The sequence below is a fragment of the Indicator indicator genome, chromosome 1, assembly GCF_027791375.1.
Source record: "Indicator indicator isolate 239-I01 chromosome 1, UM_Iind_1.1, whole genome shotgun sequence".
Classification (NCBI taxonomy): domain Eukaryota; kingdom Metazoa; phylum Chordata; class Aves; order Piciformes; family Indicatoridae; genus Indicator; species Indicator indicator.
Window position 1 is genome coordinate 54,186,238 of NC_072010.1, and position 25,020 is coordinate 54,211,257.

General features: G+C 41.3%; 1 protein-coding gene across 1 annotated transcript in view; it reads left to right on the forward strand.

Moving 5' to 3' along the window:
* Positions 1-25,020, forward strand: part of GPC5 (glypican 5) — a 723,207-nt gene that overhangs the window by 100,609 nt on the left and 597,578 nt on the right. Inside the window, 1 exon segment of the mRNA XM_054400650.1 lies at positions 7,677-8,371. Coding sequence (XP_054256625.1) covers positions 7,677-8,371 — 695 coding nt within the window.

Genomic DNA, 25,020 nt, shown 5'->3' on the forward strand with positions numbered 1-25,020 from the left:
ATCTCTCTACAACTACCTGAAAGGAGATTGTTGTGAGAAGCGGATTGGGCTCTTCCCTGAAGTAACAAGTGACAGGATGAGAGAAAGTGACCTCAAATTGCGTCAGGAGAGGTTTAGATTGGACATTAGGAAAAAAATTCTTCACTGAAACAGTGGTTAAGATTTGGAACAGACTGCCATGAAAAGTGGTGGAATCACCATCCCTGGAGGTGTTTAAAAGACTAGCAGATTTAGTGCTTAGGGACATGGTTTAGTGGTGGACTTGGCAGTGTTATGCTAAAGGGTGGACTTGATCTTGGAGGTTTTTTCCAACCTTAATAATTCTATCATCCTGTGATTCTGTGACTTGCAGATCATAGTATCAGATCAGCTGAACACAAGTCATGTTGCAGTGCTGGGTCTGTTCTTGAATGTATAAATAGGTAGGTAGAGAAGAAAAAGAAAAAGGCTCTGACCATATTTATTTAGAAAGGTAATTCTACATAGCAAAACAGTCAGTATCAGGATTACTTAGAAAATATTAACACTGAATGATGATATTAATAAGTAGATTATGAAATAAGAATTAGAAGCACGATTATCAATTCAGACTAGGAAAAACATATAGCGCAGTTGTGAGTGAAATTCATCTCACCTGTCTTAGGGATGTATTTTTCTAGATTCTTCGCCATATTAAATGTTCAAACTCAAAATCACAGCATATGTAAGGAACTCCTGGCATCTGAATAATTGGCCACTGAATACAACAATTTAGGCAATGGTCAACTAATTCTAATTCAAGTTTCTGTCTTTGTGGTTTTTTGTTGTTGTTGTTTTTTGTTTGTTTTTCCAAAGGCAGTTAAAATAAATCCAAGACTAAACAAGACCTGACAAATTCTAAGTCTGTTATGGGTAGTTATGGCTCTAAATTTTATCCCTAACACTTGGCAACACCAAATTGTTTGGGCTACAGATTTAATCTGTTCTACCTGTATTCTTAATGACTTCAACGACAAGTCTATAATCTCTGAAATGAGTTAATTTGAAATATGTGTTAATGAGAAGCAGTTTTAGTCTCAAGTATCTTTTACTGTCACTTACCCTTTTGATCTCTCTCCCAGAGAACCTTCACAGACAATGCCCTAATGAGTTCATTCCTCATAATTCATTTATATGTCTCAAAGACTTAATTCTTCCAGCTCATTTTTCTGGTATAATAAATGATTCGGGGATTTTGAAGTGTTTCTGGCACTATGTACTATTTTGTAGTTAGAAATAGGTGCACTGAATTCCCCACCTATATGTATTTCCCTGTTTCATATCTTTGAAACAAAGATACTATGTACACAAAAATGAATGAATGAATGAATTTATTTTCCATAATTATTCTTTTCATAACTTTTGAATGCCTTTTGTTTGCTAGGCTGTAAACTGCACCTGAAATATTCCCCTTGACTCCTGTAGGACAATGTACGCAACATGCATTTCATTGGATTATAAATCTTTAGTAGAGAGAGTTTGATGCTTCTGCGTTATTTGCACTGCCCATAAAGAGAAGGAAAACATATGAGATCACTGAACATTAATGGCAACTCACAATAGGCTAATACTTTGCCATAGGATTTTTCAAGTCATAATGTAAGTCATAATATATTAGGCTTCTCAGCTTTTGTTTGGATTTAGTTGTCTGAATTCCTGTATATTATAGGCTGATACTTAAAATAATCCAGGCTCATCAGTTTTGGTTCCCCCTGGACTGTGAAAAACATTCTTGCTAAATGCTATGTCCGTAGTTCAAGGATAGGTTTTTCCCCTCTCTGGGTATAATTTATTGAGTTCTATATGTTACCCTGATTAAGTGTGAATTAATTTATAATATATAATGGAGGCTGGTGAATTGCTACTGAATTATGAAATTTCACAATTTGCTGGTCCAGTACCAGTACTGGATTTTTAATTTATTAGACTATCTTTGTGTTAAGTACTATCAATGTTTCAAAAGGTAACATTCAGGATTTAGACCATGTGTTTTCTCATTTGTATAGAACATTTATCTGTGGGTGAATTTAAGAAAATGCAGTTGCTTTTGTAGCAAAGCAATTCCATAGAAATTATTTTTCAAATGTACCTGCAGTAGAAAGATACTTTACCAAAACTACTAAGGATAAGTATTGTAAAATTGGTTCAAAATCCAATCCAAATCTCATTTCTCTCTGTGCAATATTTTCATTAAATCTGATTAGTGTCCAGGCATAAACCCAAGATTTCACTCTGTTCTCTTTATGAATTGTTCTGGTAAACAAGGCACATGTATACATTTGTGTTGCATTTTAAAGCCAGTAGCCCACTGGACTGATTATACATTCTGATATCTTTATAATCTAGAACTACCCATAGCTCTCAGGAACAGAAAGGTTAAAGAAAGAATGAAATACTGTGATTTTTTTGGTTTAAACAATGGCGCGATATTTTACATCACTTTGTGATCACTTTAAGTACACTATTACCAAAAACGAATGTATGCATGTGCTGATCTGAAGAATCAGCTGAATAAATGCAATATACAAAACAAAAAAGTGCTTCCTAGCTTTGTCTTTTGTGCCTTCCTAGAAAAAAACAGGAAGAGAGATATTACTGTTCCTTTGAAAAACTAATGGGTTACTCTATTGACATCCCTGATTTCTGACTTAGGCATGTACAAATAATAATTTAAGCATAGATAATAAATCACGGAGTTGTTTATTGTACTCATTCTTCTGCAGGTTTCTGGGACACTAGCAATATAGTTCAGTCTTGAAAGTTTGTTATTGTTTAGACCACATTTTAAAACGTATTGACTTTCCATATGCAGCATGATTTATTCTTTCATCTAATATTTGTGCTTTTGGTAATAGGATACTGCAGCCATGGATTGTAACAGACATTTTAAATCACATACTTTATGATTTTAATCTAGCAAAAGGTAATGATAAAAAGTTGAGGAGGGTCATAAAAACCTTATTCATGTCATAAAGACATTATTATAACATCATTATTTTACTAGCATTACCTACTTTAAGAATTTTCATCTAAAGCACTGGCAACATTTTTGTAAAAGACTGAGTCTATCATTACAGAAATAGCCATTTTCCCAGGAGACTTTAATATTCTCCACATTATTATTTTAAACTGTCTAAACCAAGAATCAATTTGATTTAAAATTTTGTCTTCATTATTCTTGCCTCTCCAAGATACGAAGGGTTCTTGAGGCAGTGATAGCTGGGTATCTAGAATTTAGTTCAGGTGTCTAGGTACAGCCATCTTGTACCATTTTTTATGCAAATCATCAACACAAAGCCTACAGATGTGACACAGGACCCATGCCCTTCTGGACAGGTGGATAAATGACATCTGCTATTGTATTAATAGTATTAAGCACTCTTTGGCAGTTAAGTAAAGACTCCATAGTAGGATTGTACTTTGCATTCATTATTCCCTCCAAGGAAGTGAGGCATAATGTACAGTATGATAATTAGGGCTGTAATTTATATGTACTTCCTGTGTCTAAACTGCCTTTATAGGTGGTGGAGATCTTATCCTTGGTTCAATCACCTTGAAGTGAGCATCTTGATCAATCTCATATGCCCTATATGATGTGCTGTGTCTCGTCTGATACTCTAGAAGGGCACTGATCTCTTGTACATACTTATGTACACACAAACGGGGGTGCAGTGCAAGTGTCTCAAGTATGATCTGGCATGAAGTGCTAAGGCTGAGAAAAGTCACGGAGCTGGTGGTGATGCATGCAGCTGTGATCTACAGAGTTACTCAGGTGGCACTTCTACATGACAGTTCATGGGATAAACTGAAGAGGCTTTGATGTATTCAATAGAGCTCCATTGGTGGGAGCCTAGCTCCATGCAGGGCTCTGCCTTCAGGAGTCTGACTTGTGAAACAAACTGAAACTTTGCTGAATCATGCAGATTCAGGCACTCCTAGCTTTGAGCACATAGGAATGATTCTAGTGAAATTCACTTTAGGAGAGATGCACATATGTATGTGCCAGAGTAATGGAAAAAAACCCAAACCAACAAAACAAATGTTATGCACTTTCCTACTCTTTACTGTGGGCAATCAACACTTTTTGTTTTGTGAATGTTAGAGGAATGGAAAAAGAAACAGATAGCAAAATCAGTCCTCAGGGCAATGTGAAATACAAAACTAAGAGTTAGTATGTAATAGAAGAGTAGAGCTTATGACTGATTTCTCATAGAAAAAAGCAAAGAGCACATAGAAAGTGTAAGGGGATTAGTTTTTTGTACCTTCCCCACGATCTTTTCACAAAGTGTGCAATTTCAAACCCATTGAAGTCAGTGACAATTTCACTGACCTGAATAAGCTTTTTATCAGAATATAAGACATTTATTCTTATGCATACATATAGATTAAATACATGATAGCTAATCTTGGTTGCCCCTCATTTTAAGAAAGATGTTGAGATGCTCTAATGTATCCAGAGAAGGGCAACAAAGCTGGTAAGGGGTCTGTAGCACAAGCCCTGTGAGGAGAGGCTGAGGGAACTTCTGGTGTTTAGCCTGGAGGAGACTCAGGAGAGACCTTATTGCTCTCTACAACTACCTGAAAGGAGGTTGTAGCCAGGTGGGGGTTGGTCTCTTCTCCCAGGCAACTGGTGACAGAACAAGAGGACACAGTCTCTCGAGCTGCACCAGAGGAGGTTTAGGCTGGACGTTAGGAAGAAATTCTTCACAGAGAGTGATTTGCCATTAGAATGGGCTGCTCAGGGAGGTGGTGGAGTCACTGTCCCTGGAGGTGTTTGAAAAAAAAAACAACACTGGATGAGGCACTTTAATGCCATGGTTTATTTGATGGTGTTGGGTGATAGGTTGGACTTGATGATCTCAAAGGTCTTTTCCAAAGTGGCTAATTCTGTGTGATTCTGTGATTAAAATTATTCTGAGTTTTCTACTGTTCCTTTCAGTCAGTGACATAACATCATACTTCAGATTGCTTCAGTAATTGCCTGACATAGTTTGATGCTATTTGATCCTGCCTATTTTTAACATTTTTGTTTGAATAGTATGAACTGCACTTCATACTTTTCCTCTATTTCTACAGAGTGCCTTTACAAAAATAAATGTGAAAAAAAAAATGAAAACTTGTAAAGCTTGAAAGAATGAGTTAGAGTCATATAATCCAGTAGATAAAATGGGTTAAAACTTGTAATATATGTTAATGTGTCTTTATTCTCACCTCTTGTGATGAAGGTTATTAATTTATGCATTATGAAAATATTTTGTTATTAAAATTATTAATAACCACTTACTCACTGTTTTTATATATATTTATTTTAATGCATGGTTGAGAAAACATATTCCATAACTGGTTTAGTATATATAATTTGACCCAATCAGAATATTTACAGAATTAAGTTCTAATTAAGGGAACAGAGAGTGCAGTTCCACCGCTTGTCCACCAGATGGCGACTTGACCAGACTAGACGCTTGACAGCTTTAACTATATACACAGAGAAATATTTACAATGCTATCAAAGCAATTCAAGTTGGAGTATCATGCAGCTAGGCGTGGGTGCTTTGAACTGAATGTTAGTGAGTGTTGCACATGTGAAAAGATAGCGTCTTTGTCTTTGTAGCAAAGCAAGTTGCTGGGTTAAGCTGGCTGCTCGCTGTCTGTTTGCCTGGGGCTGGCCCGGGACTGAGGCTGTGGCTGAGTCGCTGGCAGGCCGTGGGGTGACTTACTTTCTCCTCCTGCCTCTGCGCGGGGGGGGACGAGGCTTTCTGGCAGCGTGGTCCCACGGTGCAACTGAGGCGGGGGGGGGGCTGGCAGGATTGGTGCTGGGAAGTGGTCCTGTGCGGTGGGGTCGGCTGTCTCTGATCCCGGAGACGGGCTTCGGGGAAGGGATGCGGCTAAGCAGAGCGGCCGTTCCCCTCGGCTCGAAATGAGCTAACAATGTCGATTCTCAGCGACTGCTTCCCATTTAAGGTTACAGTGCAGTCCTTGGCTTGACTCAAAGGAGAGGGGGTCTCTCTCTCTCTCTCTCTCTGTCAGGAAGTCCTGAGTTTGTCTCCTGTGAACAGTGCGGTCACGCAGGACGCATGGCTGCTTGGTCAGCTGCTTAGTGCTGTAGCAGATGTTGGACTGCTGGGCTTGGACTAGTCCCTCCCCCTCTGGGCTAAAGCTTACTCTGGGGAGTCAAGTCCTCCTTAAGACGTGACTGGGTTTACGACGCTGGCTTTCATAGCTTCAGCGAAGGGATCTCCTTTGCCAGTTCCTCGGGCAGATCGGGGAGCTGGCTTCTTCTCCATGTTGCAGAGGCCTCTAGTATGCTTACATGTGGGAGTGAGAAGACTTACAGGCAATGAGCTTAAGCACTGCGAGCTTACATACCTCGAGCAAAGCGAGAGAGCAAAAGGAAAGAGCAAATTGTAAACAAGGAGGGTAATACTTATAGATTTCTCGAGGCTGGATCTGGCCAATGGCCACACTTATTAACAACCTGCTTTAGCCTATAGAAAGCTTGAAGCTAGAATTATGCCCTTAAATGGAGGGAGCATGAGCATGCCATGTGGTGGGTGGGCGTAGTTGTTTACCCCTTAGGAGATAGGTTGGCACCTGGGCCTTTGTCTCGCACTCTAGAAAGGAGGGTGAAAGCAGGGGGACTTGCCAAATCATTTTGGGACAAGTTTGCTGATATTTGGGGGCATAATTCTGGGCATATGGTGCCTTCACCACACCTCTAAGATAAGTTACCTTTTTATCCATATGTTGTCTGTCTGCTCTCATGTGCAGCTTCTCAGACAAATCTAGAAAATTCTTAAATGCATACACTCTTTTTCTGTTTTGAAAATCAGCGTTTTTCTTTACCTGCAAATCACAGAGAAGTCAGCAGAGAATACTTCTCCAGTATACTTTAATCGTTTTAGTAAAAACTATTCAGAATACTTAAGGATTGTCACCTAACACATGAAATTAAATGTAAGTTAATTCATTTAGGCTTTACCAGTTATGCAGACCTTGAACCATAAAGAGAGTGTACCCATCACAGTGCCCAAGGAGAGCAATTTGCACATTCCAGGATTTGCGTGACCATAACAATTGTCAGACCAAAGAACAGTGTTTAGAAGCATTTTCTCATGTGTGCTTGGTACATCTTTAGAAGACAAGACAAAAATATTTACAAGTTAAGTTTTCTTGGAGTGGAAGTGTTGTTTATGTTGTTTAATGTTACTTTGGGCCATCCATTTAGGATGGTAAGAGAAATTGCTTCAAATGGAGTGGCTGAAAGCATTTAACTTTTCATTGCAGCTTGCAGAATGAGTCATGAGTTGAGAGAGATAACGGATATATGTACTTAGATACAGTAGGACTTTGTTGTATTTCATGTTTAATAACTGAGCTTACAATCAATTTCCTTTAATATTTTCTTAGGCTATGTTTAATATATCCTGCCAAGAAAACATATGGGTTATTAAATGTTTTGTAACATTATTTGTAAGGTTCTTGCCTATGTACAAAAGACAGCCATCACAGTTTGTGAGAAGCTTCTCTCTTTGTGAATTCTAGTGCATAAATGCATTCATGGTAAATGTAAGATGGTCCTGATGTAACTGTTTTATTTTCTTACTCTAATTTTGTATTTTTCAAACCTTAATTTTTTTGTTTTTGTTTTGTAATTACAGAAACCTTTGAAGTGCTTATCAGACTGGCTGAGAATTACACAGGTACACTTTTCTTCAATGCATATAGAAACATGGCTGCTGAGGCTACTGTACATGTTCAGGAATTTTTCACTGATGTTGGACTCTTTGTATTTGGCACAAAAGTTAGCATAGAGGAATTTGTCAATAGATTTTTTGACAGCCTTTTCCCAGTAGTCTACAACCACCTGATTAATCTTGGTCTGACTGACATTTCACTGGAATATGCAGAGTGCCTCCGAATGGCAAGAAGAGACATCAGGCCCTTTGGTAATGTTCCCAAAAAGGCCATGGGACAAATGGGAAGATCACTGTTAGCTAGCCAGTCTTTCTTGCAGGTTCTGAATTTGGGAATTGAAGTGATCAATGCAACAGATCATCTGCATTTCTCTAAAGACTGTAGCAGAGCTTTACTAAGGATGCAGTACTGCCCCCATTGCCAAGGGCTGACTTTAAGTAAGCCCTGTATGGGCTACTGCCTCAATGCCATTCAAGGTTGCTTAGCTAATATGGCAGAAGTTGATCTTCATTGGCAGGGATATATTCAGTCCCTGGAGGAGCTCTCAAGTGCCATGAGTGGAACACATGACATTGAGCATGTGCTTCTAAACTTCCATTCACTTGTTAATGATGCTGTGGTACAGGCTTGTATCAATGGGCCAGAATTTTCTGAGCAGGTAAGAAGCAGTTTCTCTCCATGCTGGGTGTAAACATGACACCAAGAAAAGTAGCACCGCTGATTATTACTTGTTTGGCTATTTTTATGGTGATGGATACATTTGCATCTGAGGTCAGGTTTATTCAACAATTAATTTTTCCATCACTGTCAGTTTTTATTTCAATCATGCACATGACCTGCTAATTTCCATATTCTGTTTGCAAATTTAACACCAAATGGAGATACAACATTTTGACAGCGTTTATAGTAAAGGCTTTTCAAAATGAAAAGTGCTCTTGTGGGGAATTTATCTTTCGCCATCTCCTGTGAAACCACAGATGTTTTCAGAATTTTGCTGAGTGAAAATTTTTGTTGCAGAATCTAATGGACACTTCTATTGCTTCACTCTTTTTATCTAGAAGTTAACATTTTCAGTAGAGGCATTGAATAGCTTTAAGTTTAACTTTACAACTATGTTAAGTCCTACTGAACAAGGTTGAACAACGAAATACATTATTAAGTTTAGAAGGTTAAAATATTAACAAGAGAAAATTAAATTATCTGGTAAAAAAACAAATTTCATAAATATTTTATACATACAGAGTAATACTTTGACATATGTGGAAATGAGAGTTAAATCTCAGCAACATTTATCTTCAGATTAGAAACTTTTTATATGTCACACTGGGGATGATTATTAGAAGCACAAAAGAAATGTTTCTTATGAACATAAGAAAATTGTTTTATTGCTTCAGTGTTCTCTTTTATGCACATAATGATGAATTTAAAGAATTTAAACAAAATATTTAATTTTCTCCTCAATCTGTGTCAGATTTGCATGTTTAGATTTATCTTTCACTTTAGATAACTGACCAGTCCTTTCTCTCTAACCTGTAATTTGGTAAAGTAAAACTGATGCACTGATCCTGTGAAACATGGTCATCTACTCAGTCAGTTCTGATTGGCTGAATATAAATATTATTTTATATTTGCCCATACATTAGGTATCAAGACCTACTTCTGACATGTAATAAATACAGTTTTTCAGCTTTAAGAGGCAGAGCACAGGAATTCTGATGAAATTGTGTCATATTTATTTATTTAATCTTCAGAGTGACTCATGAACTGTCTCAAATTTTGATAAGCGATTAATGCATCATTGATTCTAACAGACACAGAGAAGATGATTATGAGCCAGCAAATAATGGCTTGCATCAGCACACAGCAGTTTCTGCAATTTTCAAAGAGAACTACATTATTTTTATGAGTTTTAAAGAATCAGAAAGAGAAGACTCTTTAAATTCCTTGGAGTATGATATATACATGTGCAAATGTTAATATGAGAATGAACAGTGTGTTACGTGTGTTCGTACAGCTCTTTGTCTAATCGTGTATGTTTGTGTAAATAACTATATGTAAAGGATTTTTTGCTAACATGTTGCATGGTTATCTGTATTTAAATCTAATCTATGTTCATACATGTATGTGGTGTGGAAAAACCATTAGTGCCTATATAACATGACATCCTTTTACAAAACTTTTTTGCAACAGTCTATGACTTGCTCTCTTTTCTGCTTGGCTCAGCAGAGCAGTGCCAGTCTGTCTTCAACTGGAATTTTGCTTTTCCTTTGTTCTTCCTGCTTTGAATTCACACCTTTAATTCCTGCTTCCCACATCTCTGCTGGAAGGCAACTAAGTGCAGCACTTTTTCATCATCTCTATACCCAGACACTATTCTATGCTGTTCTGTCGAATCTAATGGAGCTGTGTGGGTTATGCAGCTATTCTCGTATTTATATATGTTCACATATTTGTATATGCGAACATATATTTGCAGGTAGAGATATATTTAATGGCGGTTCTGTTCTGTGTTTCTGAAGTCTATATACGTCCACTTATGTACTGTTTATGCTCAGTGCACAGGGGACTGTTTTTTAGCTGGTACAAAATTTTTTTAGCTGACTTCTGTGTCTATGCTCATGTAGATATGACCTAATAGAGGTTTAAGGCAGCTGCATCATATGAAACAAGAACAGTATTAATTTTTAAGATAATATAATCTGAAAAAAAGAGGATTTGTAGTTTTTAAGCACTGGATAACAGGTAGAAATGATTATTACTACAAAGGACCTTGCAGATTCATGCTGTGCTTCTCTGTGTGCTCAGCCCAAGTTGCCACATGCCAGTGTCTAAGCTTCTGCATAGCCAAGGAAATTCCTATTGAGGGCAACTCTGCAGTTTAATGAATGCACAGGAACTTTGTAATGTGTTTAAGCCTTACATAAGGAAAAACAAGCAAGCAAACAAAAAAACTATGCAAACTTGTTTACAGGTCTGTCCTGGATTCAGCTGTGATAGGGTTAAGTTCAGACTATATTTAGAGCTTATTTCCTTACTCATTATTTTTGCTTGAAATTACAAGCTACAAATACTTAGAACTCTGTAATACATTGTTGTTAATTAAATATCCCCATGAAGAGCCATATTCACAAAGTATTTGTGTTTGTTTTGTTTTGGGTTTTTTTCCTATGGCTTTTAGAATCTGTTTTATGTAGCAACTTTTCACTGGCAAAAAGTCACACAGCCTTATTCCATGCCATTCCAGAAAATGAAGTGCTGTAGAAATGCACTTAACACAATTAATTTTCATTTAAAAAATAATGGGAAGAAGGTGATAAGGTATTTTGATAATCTCAAATTACAAAACAAGCACCTGCAAAGCATGGTATAATTTCAGGTTTATATTTGGAAAGGAGTAAGACTGATTGTCAGCAAAAGACCAGATTAACAGCATTTCTAATTGTGGGAAGTGCTATCCCTGCCTGTTTGGTAACTTTCATAGATTTACAGGTTAAGGTAGTTAAAGAGATGCAAGATGAAGTAGCTGTCCTGTGAACTCAATTCCCTAGTACCTAAAGTCCAATTTATATACTTTTATTTACCCACTTTTTATTTACCCACTTTTAGGGGTGGGTGTCAAGTGGAGGGGGCCAGGCTCTTTTCAGTGGTTCACAGTGGAACAATGGGTTCAAAAAAGAACATAGAAGATTTCACCTCAACACGGGGAGAAACTTCTTCACAGTGAGGGTGACAGAGCCCTAGAACAGGCTGCCTAGGGGGTTTGTGGAGTCTCCTTCTCTGGAGACTTTCAAAACCCACCTGAATGCATTCCTGTGTGGACTATCCTAAGTGATCCTGCTCTGGTGGGGGCGTTGGACCTGATGATATCTTGAGGTCCCTTCCAGCCTCTGACATACTGTGATACTGTGATACTTACTGTATTCCTATAAATGCAACAGCTTTATGCCCAGTGCTTCTTAGGTACTGCATTTTGGTTGCTTGCTTAGAGTGCATTCATCATTCAAGCGAAGTTCACAGGTTACTTGAACTTATACTAAAAAATAATTAATTCTGTCAATCTATTTTAAAGAAATTTTAATATTAGAAAATGTTTTTTGTAAGCCTTTTGTATAAATATGGTTATGAAAGAGAGATGAAATTCATCACTGAAAAATAAAGGTACAGCTCTCACAAAGAGATGGACTTAGCACACCGGAAATGGACTTTCTTTGTTCTATATGTGTACAAAAAAATACACTGTATAATGTTAATAAAAAAGTATTACTGAGTTGATAACAATCAGAGATATAATTACAGTGTTTTTCTGTTAGAGAAACATTAGGCTGTCCTTTCAACCCCTAATTTTGCTTGAAAAATATATGAATTATCCATCTAATAAAAATTCAGGAAAACAGAAGAATGAAAGAAAAAAAAATAACATTTTCATTAAAACTGAAAACTTAAAATTTGTGAAAGGGAGAAAATAGGAAGCATTTCCCCTAAAACCAATGTAGTCTGTCTAAACATATGAATGTCTTCTAAAGTTATTTCCATGGGTTTCAGCACACCCAACAGCATGTCCACAGAAGGTGTGTACATTATTAGATTTAGTGACTATTTTACCATTACCTTATCTTATTTTGCCTTATTATTTAATGAACCTTTCACCATTCTTTGATTTTGATGGCTATGAATGTTGCGTATCATTTAGGAAAATGGGAAAGGGCTTTAACCTTGTTTGGGTTTTTTTAATTTATTTTCTTGCTTTCATAGTTTTAGGATTATTCACAGGACTCCTAATTTTGGGTTTTGAAACTTCTAAAAGGTGGACTTGGACAGAAAAGAGAAGCACTGTCAGTGCTGCACACACAGTTTTGTGCTGTACAATGGCTTCGCTATGGACAACTGACAGCTTTGCTAGCACTTCCCAAACTTTGGTCTTATTGCCACTAGCAGTCAGGACACCAGCAGAGAGACAGGATGATTAACAGGGTCCTTACTTTTGACATCAGCCAAACCACTCCCTCTCTAAGTAAGAACCTATGTATGTATGTGTAGTGTGTACGGTAGTGTGTACTGGCATGCAGTTTCTCACTGGGAAACAATAGGAAGGTTATCTCTGAAACAAAATGCGGAGGGATGAGGAGGAAGGGAGTGTAAGAGTGAGGGAAATGGATTTGGGTTCTGGGTAAGATGCACAGGTGCCCCCTGCTCTATCCACGCTCTACATTTTACAGGCTTAGTTTCCAACAGTGGCAGAGGAGCCAGGCCCTAACATGTTTTTACTGTCAACATCTTCCCATAGCTTATCAAGAATGCAGTGTAAATTGCAGGTCAGGCAAGTTGCAACTGTTTTTAAGCACCTCATTCACATCACCCAAGGACAATTCATCACCTGGAAGAAGTCTGTCACTGTAGGGAAGGGCAGGAAGCCTGGGCAGTTGGTAACAGGAGGTCATCAGAGTACACACTACTGGGATCCCACTGCCAGGCCAGAGCACACTGCTTCCATGGAAACACTGCTAATTTTCAGAGAAGACCATCCCACCAAGAGCAGACTACAGTCTCCAGGGGCAGAGACCACATGTGATCTGAATGATTTACTTGTGCTGTTTCCTTTAAAAGCAGACACCTTTTAGTTGTTTTTGTGCCTTGTTTCCATGGTGAAGCATGTGACAGTGTTCTCTTGTCACCCAGCATACCAGCTCTTGAGTAGCTTTGTGTGGCTGCTGCTAGGGCTCCACTGTCAGTACTGCAAGGGACATTGAGCCTGTCCCTGTTCTTCCTTCCATACTGGTTCTGCCTGGGCTGTTTTCACCTTCTTTTTCCAAGCATAATGCATCCCTTTTTGAATGTAAACAAGTGTCCAGAATGCTGTAACCTCTGAAGATGCCAGGCACTTTCCAGAGCATTTTTCAGTGCAGTGTCAGACAGATGCAGATAGTGTCATTGTGTTTTCAGGATGTCAAAAGCCTTCATTTTCAGGAGTGGGGGGAAGGTCGTTGCTTCATTTTTCAATGGGTAAAAAACTTGAAAAATCTCAGCTGGAGGGAATGGATGGAGTCTCCTATGGGAAGGCTTCCTTTATAAATAGGGGGAAAACATGAGAGGACCTGTGGCTAAAGGACAGTTTATCCTGCTGATAGTAGTGAAGTGTGCTGCCTGTCAGTCTTTTGTTGCTTCAGATGTTGATTTGGAAGGGACATACATCACTGGGGAATTGTAACCACCCTGGTACTTGCTGAAAGGACAATATAGCAGTAAACATGCAATCTAGGAGGTTTCTAGAGAGCACTGATGACAGTTTTCTGGCATAGATCCTAACAAGGACAGGTGCTCTGCTGGACTTCATACTTACAAACAAGGGAGAGTATGTCAAGGATGTGAAAGTCAGGAGCAGCCTTTAGATGGTAAGAGTTCAATAATCTAAGAGGAGAAAGCAGGACAAAATGAGAACCACAACCCAGGATATTGGGAAAACAGATTTTGGTCTCTTCAGAGATATGCTTGGAAGAATTCCATTGGGATGTGGCCACGGAATGTATAGGGATCCAAAAGAGCACATTTAAGGATCACCTCCTCCAAGCTGAGGAAAGCTCTATCCTGACAAGTAGGAAATAAAGTAGTTGAGACTAATCAGCATGGATTTACAAAGGAGAAACCACACTAAACAAACTTGATAACCTTTGTGGGACAGCCAACTTGATAGGATATGGGTAGAGCAATGGATGATCTCAACTTTACTAAAGCTTTTGAGTGTCTGCTACAACGTCCTTACAGAGGAGCTCACAAACTGCACAGGGAAGAGGACTGAAAACCAGAGGAGTGACTAGCCCAGAGGATAGTGAACAGTGGCAGAAAGCAGTGCTGGGGGCAAGTCACTAGTGCTGTACCTCAGGTGTTTATACTGGAGCAAATACTGTTTGATGTCTTCATTAATGGCCTGAGTGATGAGTACACTCTCAGCAAGTTTACCAACAACACAAAACTAGGACGAGTAGCTGATACATAGAACGATTGCACTATTCAGAGGGACCTTAGTAGTCTGAAGAACTGCCTTGAGGGAATCTCATGAAGTTCGAAAAAGGGAAATGAAAAATCCTGCACCTGAGGAGGAATAACTTCATGCACCACAGTACATTTGGGGGACTGGCTGGAAATCAGCTTTGGAAGAAAGTAGCAACCCCTCTCCTCATGTCTCTCGTGTTGATGGACCACAAGTTGGAGTCCAGGGTGACGTGGTCCCTCCCAATGTAAGTGAAGACAGGGTACATGATCAGCTGAGGAACCTGAAGATGTACAAGTCCATGGGACCTGATGAAATGCATCCCAGAGTTCTGAGGGAATTGGCTGATGTGGTTGCCAGACCACTCTCCATGATATTTGAGAAGTCCTGGCAGTCAGGTGAGGACCCTGGGTATTGGAAGAAAGGAAACAACTCACCTGTTTTTAGAAAGGGTAGAAAGGAGGACCCTGGTAATTATAGACCTGTCAGCCTTACCTCCATGGCTGGAAAGGTCATGGAACCTCCTAGAGGCCATACTGAGACACATGGAGGACAGGGAGACAATTCAGGACAGCCAGCATGGCTTCACTAGGGGCAGGTCCTACCTGACTAACCTTGTGGCTTTCTCTGACAAAGTGACTATATCAGTAGATAAGGGATGACCTATGGATGTGATCTGTCTGGATGTCTGCAAGGCCTTTGACACAGTCCTCCACAACATCCTGCTCGCCAAGTTGGAGAGATAGAGATTTGATGGGTGGACTGTTCAGTGGATAAGGAATTGGCTGGATAGTCACATCCAGATGGTGGTGCTCAATGGCTTAAAGTCCAGATGGAGAGCAGTGACAAGTGGTGTCCCTCAGGGGTCTGTACTGGGACCTGTACTGTTTAATATCTTTATCAATGACATAGACAGTGGGGTCAAGCGCACCATCAGCAAGTTTGCAGATGACACCAAGCTGAGTGGTGTTGTCGACATGCCAGAGGGACAGGATGTCATCCAGAGGGACCTGGACAGGCTGGAGAGTTAAGCCCAGGTGAACCTTATGAGGTTCAACAAGAGCAAGTTCAGGGTTCTGCACCAGGGCTGGAACAATCCTCACTATCAATACAGACTGTGAGATGAGGTGATAGAAAGCAGCCCTGTGGAAAAAGATTTGGGGGTGCTGATGGACAAGAAGCTGGACATGGACAGGCAGGGTGCTCTTGCAGCCCAGAAGGCCAATCACATCCTGGGCTGCATCAGAAGATGTATTGCCAGCAGATCCAGAGAGGTGATTCTACCACTTTACTCTGCTCTGGTGAGACCTCATCTGGAGTACTGTGTACAGGTCTGGAGCCCTCAATAAAGGAAGGACATGGACCTAATGGAGATGGTCCAGAGGAGAGCCATGAAAGTGATCAGGGGGTTGGAGCACCTCTGCTGTGAAGACAGGCTGAGGGAGCTAGGGTTGTTCAGCCAGGAGAAGAGGAGGACCCAGGGAGACCTAATAGCAGCCTTCCAGTACCAGAAGGGAGCCTACAGGAAGGATGAAGAGTCTGTTTAGAAAGGACTGCAGTGACAGGACAAGGGGCAATGGCTTCAAACTAGAGAAGGGCAGACTGGATATCAGGAACAAGTTCTTTATTATGAGGGTGGTGGAACACTGGAACAGGTTGCCCAGGGAATTGGTTGAGGCCACTTCCCTCAAGATATTCAACGTAAGGCTCAACGAGGCCTTGGGCAGCCTGGTCTAGTTGGGGATGTTCCTGCTGTTTGCGGGGAGGTTGGACTAGATGGCCTTTGGAGGTCCCTTCCAGCCTGGCCCATTCTCTGATTCTACTCCATGATTCTGCAAGAAAGGACTTGGGCATCGTGGTGGGCACCAAAATGAACATGAGAAATATACCTGCTGGGTAAAGAACACTAGCAACCTCCTGGGCTGCATTAGGCAGAATGTTACCAGCAGTTTGAAAAAGGTGATCCTTTCCTTCTGCTTAGCAGTGGTGAGGTCACATCTGGAGTTTTATGTCCATTTCTGAGCTTCCCAGTATGAGAAAGATACAGATGGATTCTGCTTAAATAGGGATGTTGAACTATATGATCTCAAGACATCTCTCCTGATATAAACAATTCTGTGAAATTACTCAGAAGATGGGTGCCTCGAGGGAATATTCTTATCAAGGAGACAGCCATTTTTTAAATCAGAAGCTCTAATGGGGTACTACCCACATACAGGCATCATGGAAAGGCAGGAGCCTATCATGTTCATGATGTTCTAGTACAGAATGTAGGCACTTGCTTCGCCTTATGGCTGATGAGCATTGCCATGCGTGGTTTTTACCACCACAGTATGCTGTTAAGGCTGAGTATCCACAAGACATTGTGGATTGTCTCTTTCACAGATCTTTGGCCAAAGTGAAAGTGAAATTGTTCTTGATACTATCTCAAAGCCTGGACAGGACAGCATGATAATTTAAAAATTGAGGCCAACAGAGTGATAGCCCAGAGGTTTTCCAAAGAGTGGGTTGCAAAGCAAGGTACCAACAATAGGTATTTTTATTTCCAAGAGAAGTGGAGGTATTGATGATAAGCTGTGGAGAGAAAACTGAGCGTTGCTTTAGAGATTATAGAGATACAACCGAAGTTCAGTGTTGTAGGAAAATTATATTGTTCCTACCACAAAACTATCTAACTGTATTCAGCTTTGGATTCCTTTAACTTTCAGCAAATGTGTATTACCAATTTGTAAAATACAAACCCCAAAGGAACATCATGCTGTATAGTTCCTTTACACTTTTTTATTTTTTTTTAAGGAAAAAGAATTATATATATTTTTCAGCAAAACAGACTTTGGAGTAAAATTGTGCAGTTCTGGCTGGAGCTTTTGGCATATGTCGCTGCCATCATTACTTTGCTGAATTTAAATTACTGGATAAATTGATGAATTTAAATTACTTGACAAGATTGATATAAACTGATTTGTGAAAACTGCTGAAGAGTAATGGGATTTAAAGTCTTCATCTCATACACATCTCTATTCTAATGTTATTTTGTTCAAAAGGAAGGTTTGATGTGTAACCCAAAACACAGCTGAACACCATCCCTTTCCGTTTTGTCTCCACTCATAGACAGGCATGCAGATGTAGATGTGAAAAACTACTGTGATGCTTTTGTAACAAAGTATGGCATAATTTTATGCATTGGTCATTTTGTTTTAATGCAGCATAGAGTAAGTGTACTGCAGTCCTGACCTCCATCTAATTCAGATTCCTCTAATGTTATATTTCACTTCCTTGTTGTTTTGAAGTGGAAAAGATCCTTGAAGCTGTTAGAAGGTTTTCTTCTGAGGATAAACTGGGCCTCATTCATCAAAAAAAGAGAATGAAGAACTTTGAAAGCAAAGTGAAAATCAACAAAGCAAGTGCTTATGGCTTGTTTGTTAAACCAGGCTAACTGTCCTAGTTTAAGCTTCCAGCTCTGGACAGAATGTAGATTTACCCCAAAGGAATAAATATATGGCAGTTTTAGGCTGATGCCTAGGAAATTTTCCACAGATCTTGAGTAGAAAGTGGTAGAATGTAAATAAATTACCATTGGATGTAAAAGGAAAATAATGATAAGGCCGAAATAATCCCATTGGGCTTATAACTAACATGAAGTTAGTTGTATAAACTATTCTCTCTTTCTTGGCTCTTTGATCTAGCTGATACTAGCTGGTGGCTTTTGCTTGGTGGTTGCTGACCTTGGCTGTGTTCTTGTTGTGGCTAAGTAACTAACAAGCTACTCTCTGCTCTTCTCTTTTTTCTTTTCCCTTGTAGAGGGGGGAAGGGAGTGGAGAGGGGGAAGCTATTGATAACCCCCTGGTTTTGTCCATGGGGGTCCTTATTCATAAATTGTAAATATATGTAAATATTTTGTACATATTCATTGCATTTGATATTTCTAGATTTTAGTTTGCTTGTAAATGCAGCTTCATTTGCTTCCATCCCAATCTGAGCTGTCTGGCAATTTTATTTTGGGGGGCAGTTCTCCAAATAGTTGGGGGGTAATTATCAATCCACAACAAAGTAAAAACATTTGCACAGAATTGGAAGTTAGTAACAGTAATATTTACAAAAGTAAACAAAGTACAAAAGGTATTAAGGGAAAAGGAACATATGCAAAACCAGAATCGTCGCTGGACTAGGCCCCACCATGGACCCCACAGCTCCCAGCCAGCAAGAAGCCTCTCTCCCAATCAGCAAAAGCAGGAGCCAAGAGTGAGTTGACTGGAAGTTCTGCCTCTTAAATAGTGAATATGCAGGAAAGGAAAGGGAATAATACATCATATTATCCAGTGCCTCCCTCAGGGTGGAGTTCCACCTCAGGATTAGCAGATAACCCTTAAGCTACATCACTAATAAAAGTTATATTAATTAAATAGTAGGTTTTCTTCCTGCTTAAACATGCCTAGTAGTTTGACAGCTCTTACCATCTTTTACGGTTTGAGCCATACTTGCTAGGTGTTTCATAGAATCATAGAATTGTTAAGAATTGTTAGGGTTGGAAGGGACCTCAAGGATCATCTAGGATCATCTAAGGATCAAACAGGAGCTCTTAAAGGCACAGGAACTGGCAGTTCCCACATGCCGTAAGACGAGCCGGCGGGGAAGACGACCGGCCTGGATGAGCAAGGAGCTCCTGAAGGATTTAAGGGAAAAAAAGAGGGTTTATTGCCTTTGGAAAGGGGGGGAGGCAAGTAGTGATTTGTTTAAGGATGTTGTTAGATCATGTAGAAGAAAAATTAGAGAGGCAAAAGCACAGTTAGAAATTAAACTGGCCGCTTCTGTGAAAGACAACAAAAAGCATTTTTATAAATATATTAATGCTAAAAAGAGGGGCAAGAGGAGCCTCCACTCTTTACTGGACGTGGAGGGTAACATTGTAACTAAGGATGAGGAGAAGGCTGAGATTCTAAATACCTTCTTTGCCTCCATTTTCAACAGTAAGGCAGGAGGACTTCAGGATAACTGGCCTCCTGAGCTGGTTGATGGGGTCAAGGAGCAGTGTTGTACTCCTGAAATCCATGTGGAATTAGTTTGAGACTTGTTGAATCACTTGGATATTCACAAGTCCATGGGACCTGATGGGATTCATCCTAGGGTGCTGAAAGAGCTGGCAGATGAGCTGGTCAAGCCTCTGTCCATCATTTTCCACCAGTCCTGGCTCCCTGGAGAGGTCCCAGAAGACTGGAAACTGGCCAATGTGACGCCCATCCACAAGAAGGGACGGACAGAAGAACCTGGGAACTACAGGCCTGTCAGCCTGACCTCAGTGCCAGGGAAAATCATGGAGCAGATTGTCTTGGGGACAATCACTGCGCACCTGAAGGATAGCCACTTCTATGATCAGGTGACCCGCCTGGTGGACGTGGGAAAGGCTGTGGATGTAGTCTACCTGGACTTCAGCAAGGCCTTTGACACTGTCCCCCACAGCAAACTCTTGGACAAACTGGCAGCTTGTGGCTTGGACAGCAGCACTCTGCGTTGGGTTAGGAACTGGCTGGAGGGCCGAGCCCAGAGAGTGGTGGTGAATGGTGCCACATCCAGCTGGCAGCCTGTCACTAGTGGTGTCCCCCAGGGATCAGTGCTGGGCCCCATCCTGTTCAATATCTTTATTGATGATCTGGATGAGGGGATTGAGTCCATCATCAGTAAATTTGCAGATGACACCAAGCTGGGAGCAGGTGTTGATCTGTTGGAAGGTAGAAGGGCTCTGCAGAGGGACCTTGACAGGCTGGACAGATGGGCAGAGTCCAACAGGATGGCATTCAACAAGTCCAAGTGCTGGGTGCTGCACTTTGGCCACAACAACCCCATGCAGAGCTACAGGCTGGGGTCAGAGTGGCTGGAGAGCAGCCAGCCAGAGAGGGACCTGGGGGTACTGGTTGACAGCCGCCTGAACATGAGCCAGCAGTGTGCCCAGGTGGCCAAGAGAGCCAATGGCATCCTGGCCTGCATCAGGAAAGATGTTGAATTGCTGGAGCATGTCCAGAGAAGGGCAACGAGGCTGGTGAGAGGCCTTGAGCACAAGCCCTATGAGGAGAGGCTGAGGGAGCTGGGACTGTTTAGCCTGGAGAAGAGAAGGCTCAGGGGAGACCTCATTGCTGTCTACAACTACCTGAAGGGAGGTTGTAGCCAGGAGGGGTTTGGTCTCTTCTCCCAGGCAACCAGCAGCAGAACAAGAGGACACAGTCTCAAGCTGCGCCAGGGGAGGTTTAGGCTGGAGGTGAGGAGAAAGTTCTTCACAGAGAGAGTGGTTGGCCATTGGAATGTGCTGCCCAGGGAGGTGGTGGAGTCACCATCCCTGGAGGTGTTCAAAAGGGGATTGGACGTGGCACTTGGTGCCATGGTTTAGATAGGCATGAGGTGTAGGGTGACAGGTTGGACTCGATGATCCTTGAGGTCTCTTCCAACCTTCTTGATTCTTGATTCTTGATTCTAGTTGCAACCCCCCTGCCACGGACAGAGACACCTCCCACTAGATCAGGTTGCCCAGAGCCACATCCAGCCTGGCCTTAAAAATCTCCAGGGATGGGACTTCTACCACCTCCCTGGGCAACCTGTTCCAGGGTCTCACCACCCTCATGGTGAAAAACTTCTTCCTAACATCCAATCTGAATCTACCCATTTCTAGTTTTGCTCCATTCTCCCTAGTCCTGTCACTACCTGACACCCTAAAAAGACCCTCACCAGCTTTCTTTGTAGGCACCCTTCAGATACTGGAAGGTCTCCTCAGAGCCTTCTCTTCTCCAGACTGAACAGCCCCAACTCTTTCAGTCTGTCCTCATAGGAGAGGTGCTCCAGCCCTCTGATCATCCTCATGGCCCTTCTCTGGACACATTCCAGCATGTCCATATCCCTCTTGTAATAGGGGCTGCAGAACTGGATGCAGAACTCCAGGTTGGGTCTCACCAGAGCAGAGTAGAGGGCGAGAATTACCTCCCTTGCCCTGCTGGTTATGCTTCTTTTGATGAGCCCAGGATGTGATTGGCTTTCTGGACTGTAGGTGCACACTGGTGGCTCATGTTGAGCTTCTCATCCACCAGCACCCCCAAGTCCTTTTCAGTAGCTTGCAGTTACTGAGATCTGAAGTGCTACTCTTATTTCTGTAAACTTATCCTCTGTACCATGCACTATTTACTACTGCTACAAATGTCAATGCTGCTTTACAGATTTTGTAACTAAAATCAATGTTTTCTAACAACAAATCTCTGTTACAGTATTTAAGATAATAGTGGCAATCACATCCCAGAGCATCTCTTCTATGCTCTGTGCTGCAGAATTCTGTGCAAAAGTGGTGTCTGTTTGCAGTGCAATTGCTTTGTTTGCCTCTACTGTGTAGAAAGAAAGGACTTCCACTAGCACATAGACTATTAGGAGAGGCAATAATATGTCCATAATTAGAATCATAGAATAATTTTGGTTGGAAAAGACCTCTGGGATTATTGAGTTCAACCATCAACCCAATACCACCATTAAACCACCTCCTCAAGTGTCGTGTCTACATGCTTCTTTGAACACCTGGGATGGTGGCTCCACCACCAAACTGGGTAACATATTCCAATGCCTGATCACTCTTTCTGTAAAGAAACTTTTCCTAATACCCAATCTAAACCTCCCCTGGCACAATTTCAAGCCATGTCCTCTTATCCTGTCACCTAATACTAGAGAGAAGAGACCAACCTCCACCTCAATACAACTTCCTTTTAGGTAGCTGTAGAGAGCAATGAGGTGTCTCCCCTTAGCCTCCTCTTCTCCAGACTGAACAATTTCTCTCCTTTTCCTCGTAACACTTGTTCTTTAGACCCTTCAAGAGCTTTGTTGCCCTTCTTTGGACATGCTCCAGCAACTCAATGTCCTTCTTGTAGTGAGGGGCCCAAAACTGAACTCAGTGTTCTAGGTACAGCCTCACCAGTACTGAGTACAGGGACACAATCACTTCCCTCCGCTTGCTGGCCACACTATTTCTTATACAGGCCAGAATGCTGTTGGCCTTCTTGGTAACTGAACACAGTGCTGGCTCATGTTCAGATGGCTGTCAACCAGCATCCCCAGGCCCTTTTCCATCAAGCAATTTTCCAGCCACTCTGCCCTAAGCCTGCATGGAGTTGTTGTGACCCAAGTGCAGGACCAAGCACATGTCTTTGTTAAGCCTCATACAATTGACCTCAGTCATTGAATCCAGCCTGTCCAGATCTCATTGCAGAGCCTTCCTACCCTCAAGCAGATCAACACTCTGTTATAGAATTTATGACATTAATAATATGGCAAATATGAATATTAATAAAAATATTAATAACATTTTATTAATACGAAAAATTGCCCAAAATGTATCAAATAGGTTTGATGTACATCTGGAATATATCTTTACGATGGGAATATACAATATTTAGGCAATATAACAATTTTAACAATTTTAAGCAAATTGAGAGGAGTAACAAAATGAGAAGAGAATCCCCAGTGCAAATATGGCACTTGGTCGCAGGGGGAGACTCGACAAGAACTGTAAATCCAAGAGGCAATAAACTGCTCACTGATTTTCACCCAAACATGGGGGTGCTGCTGCTATGTATTAGCTGCTAAGGCTGTAAGTATTCCACCGTGGTCTCAAGGCTGATCTGGCTCCAGCAGGACAGCGGGCTGTACGACACGTTCTCACAAAGGGCTCTTGTGTCTTCCTGGGTAAACTGAGGCACGGCACGAATTATAGTTGCAAGGGGAGGTGAGGCTTGGATCCTAAGGCTCATGGCTTGTTGGCTTGCAGTGAGTAGGGCTCGTGGCTTCTATCCCAGGTCTTGGATCAGGACAAGGCAACTCGAAGCAAGGCAGGTCCTAGCAGGCAAGGCAAAGTGAATACAATTCAGCCTGTATTTATCACTTGCCCGAGATTCAATTGGGCCAATAGGGCAACTGAAGCCAGCAAACAGTCACCCAGTGAAATGGGACTCTGCCAGGCTGTGGCCATAAAAGGCAGAAACATAAGCCTGATCTGAGAGGAACAGTGGCCAGTACATGTGCTCTTACCCCAAAAGGATCCTTGTTTACCAGACATGTTGGGGCCTGTCCTTTTGTCCCTTTTCCTGTATCACCCCAACTCTTGAAGGAGGGAGAAGGCAGAGGGGAACCATGTCTAGACATATCAGGACTTGCCTGTGTTTGTACTGGCCCTGTTTGGCCCTGCCGCAACGCACTGCCACCCAGTTTAGTGTCATCTGAAAATTTACTGAGGGTGCACTCGAATCTCTTGTCAAGATCATTGATAAAGATATTAAAGAGAAATGGCCCCAATACTGAGCACTGGGGAACACTGGATTTAAGCCCATTCACCACCACTTCTTTGAGCCTGGGCATACAGCCAGTTTTTAACCCAGTGAATTGTCCACCTATCCAAGCCATTAGAAATCAGTTTCTCCAGGAGGATGCTGTGAGAAATGGTGTCCCCTAGTTGAGGCTGTTTTGCCCATGACAGTAACTGGTGAGTGACCTCCTTGTCTTTATCTTGACCCATAAGCCTTTTCATTTTATTTTCTCCCCCTGTCCTATTGAGAAGGAGAAGTGAGTAAGCAGCTGGGTGGGGGGTCTGTCAGACAGCCAAGGTCAACTTGCTGCACTTACCAGCATGCACACATGGCTTTGGCAAAGAATGCTGACTGAGTATGGCAGGCTTGTATAAGGTATGTTCGATGTAGACTGCCAAGTAAATAATGTAGGAACATATAATGGCATGCATTATGCATTCCTATTAATAAGTTTAGAGCAAATCCACTTCATAGTTTGAAGTTACTTGAAACTTTTGTAAAATCTTTCAATTTGCCGCACTTCCTTCTTCAGACTGAGAACCTTTTGTCAGAAAAGCATAACATGTTTAATATAACTCCTTTCCCCCTGCTATTTTACCAGAATGTTAGGCACAATTTGGTCAAAAGGCACAGATCCCTCCTCTTTCCATTGACTACATAGGGACTCAGAGGTCTGAAAAACTGTTGTGTAAGCAGCCTGGGCTTCCATCATGTCCTGGTTCTAGGTCACGTGCTAGATGTCTGATTCTGCCTTGGCACCTTGGCAGGCTTGTCTGAATGTGTCCATTGAGGAACTGAATTGCAGTTCAGAAAGATGCTTCAAAAGGCTGAAACTGCTGCAACCTGGTTCTTTGTATTTGCAGAAGGAGAAGAGAGGAAGCTATTCATTCTTTCCCCAAAGCCAAGAGGCACAGGCAAGTGTAAAGGGAAAAGTCGATGGAGAATCCTATCTGTAAGCTGTGTGTGTGTTTTCTTTGTGTCTGATCTTCCTTTTCCATT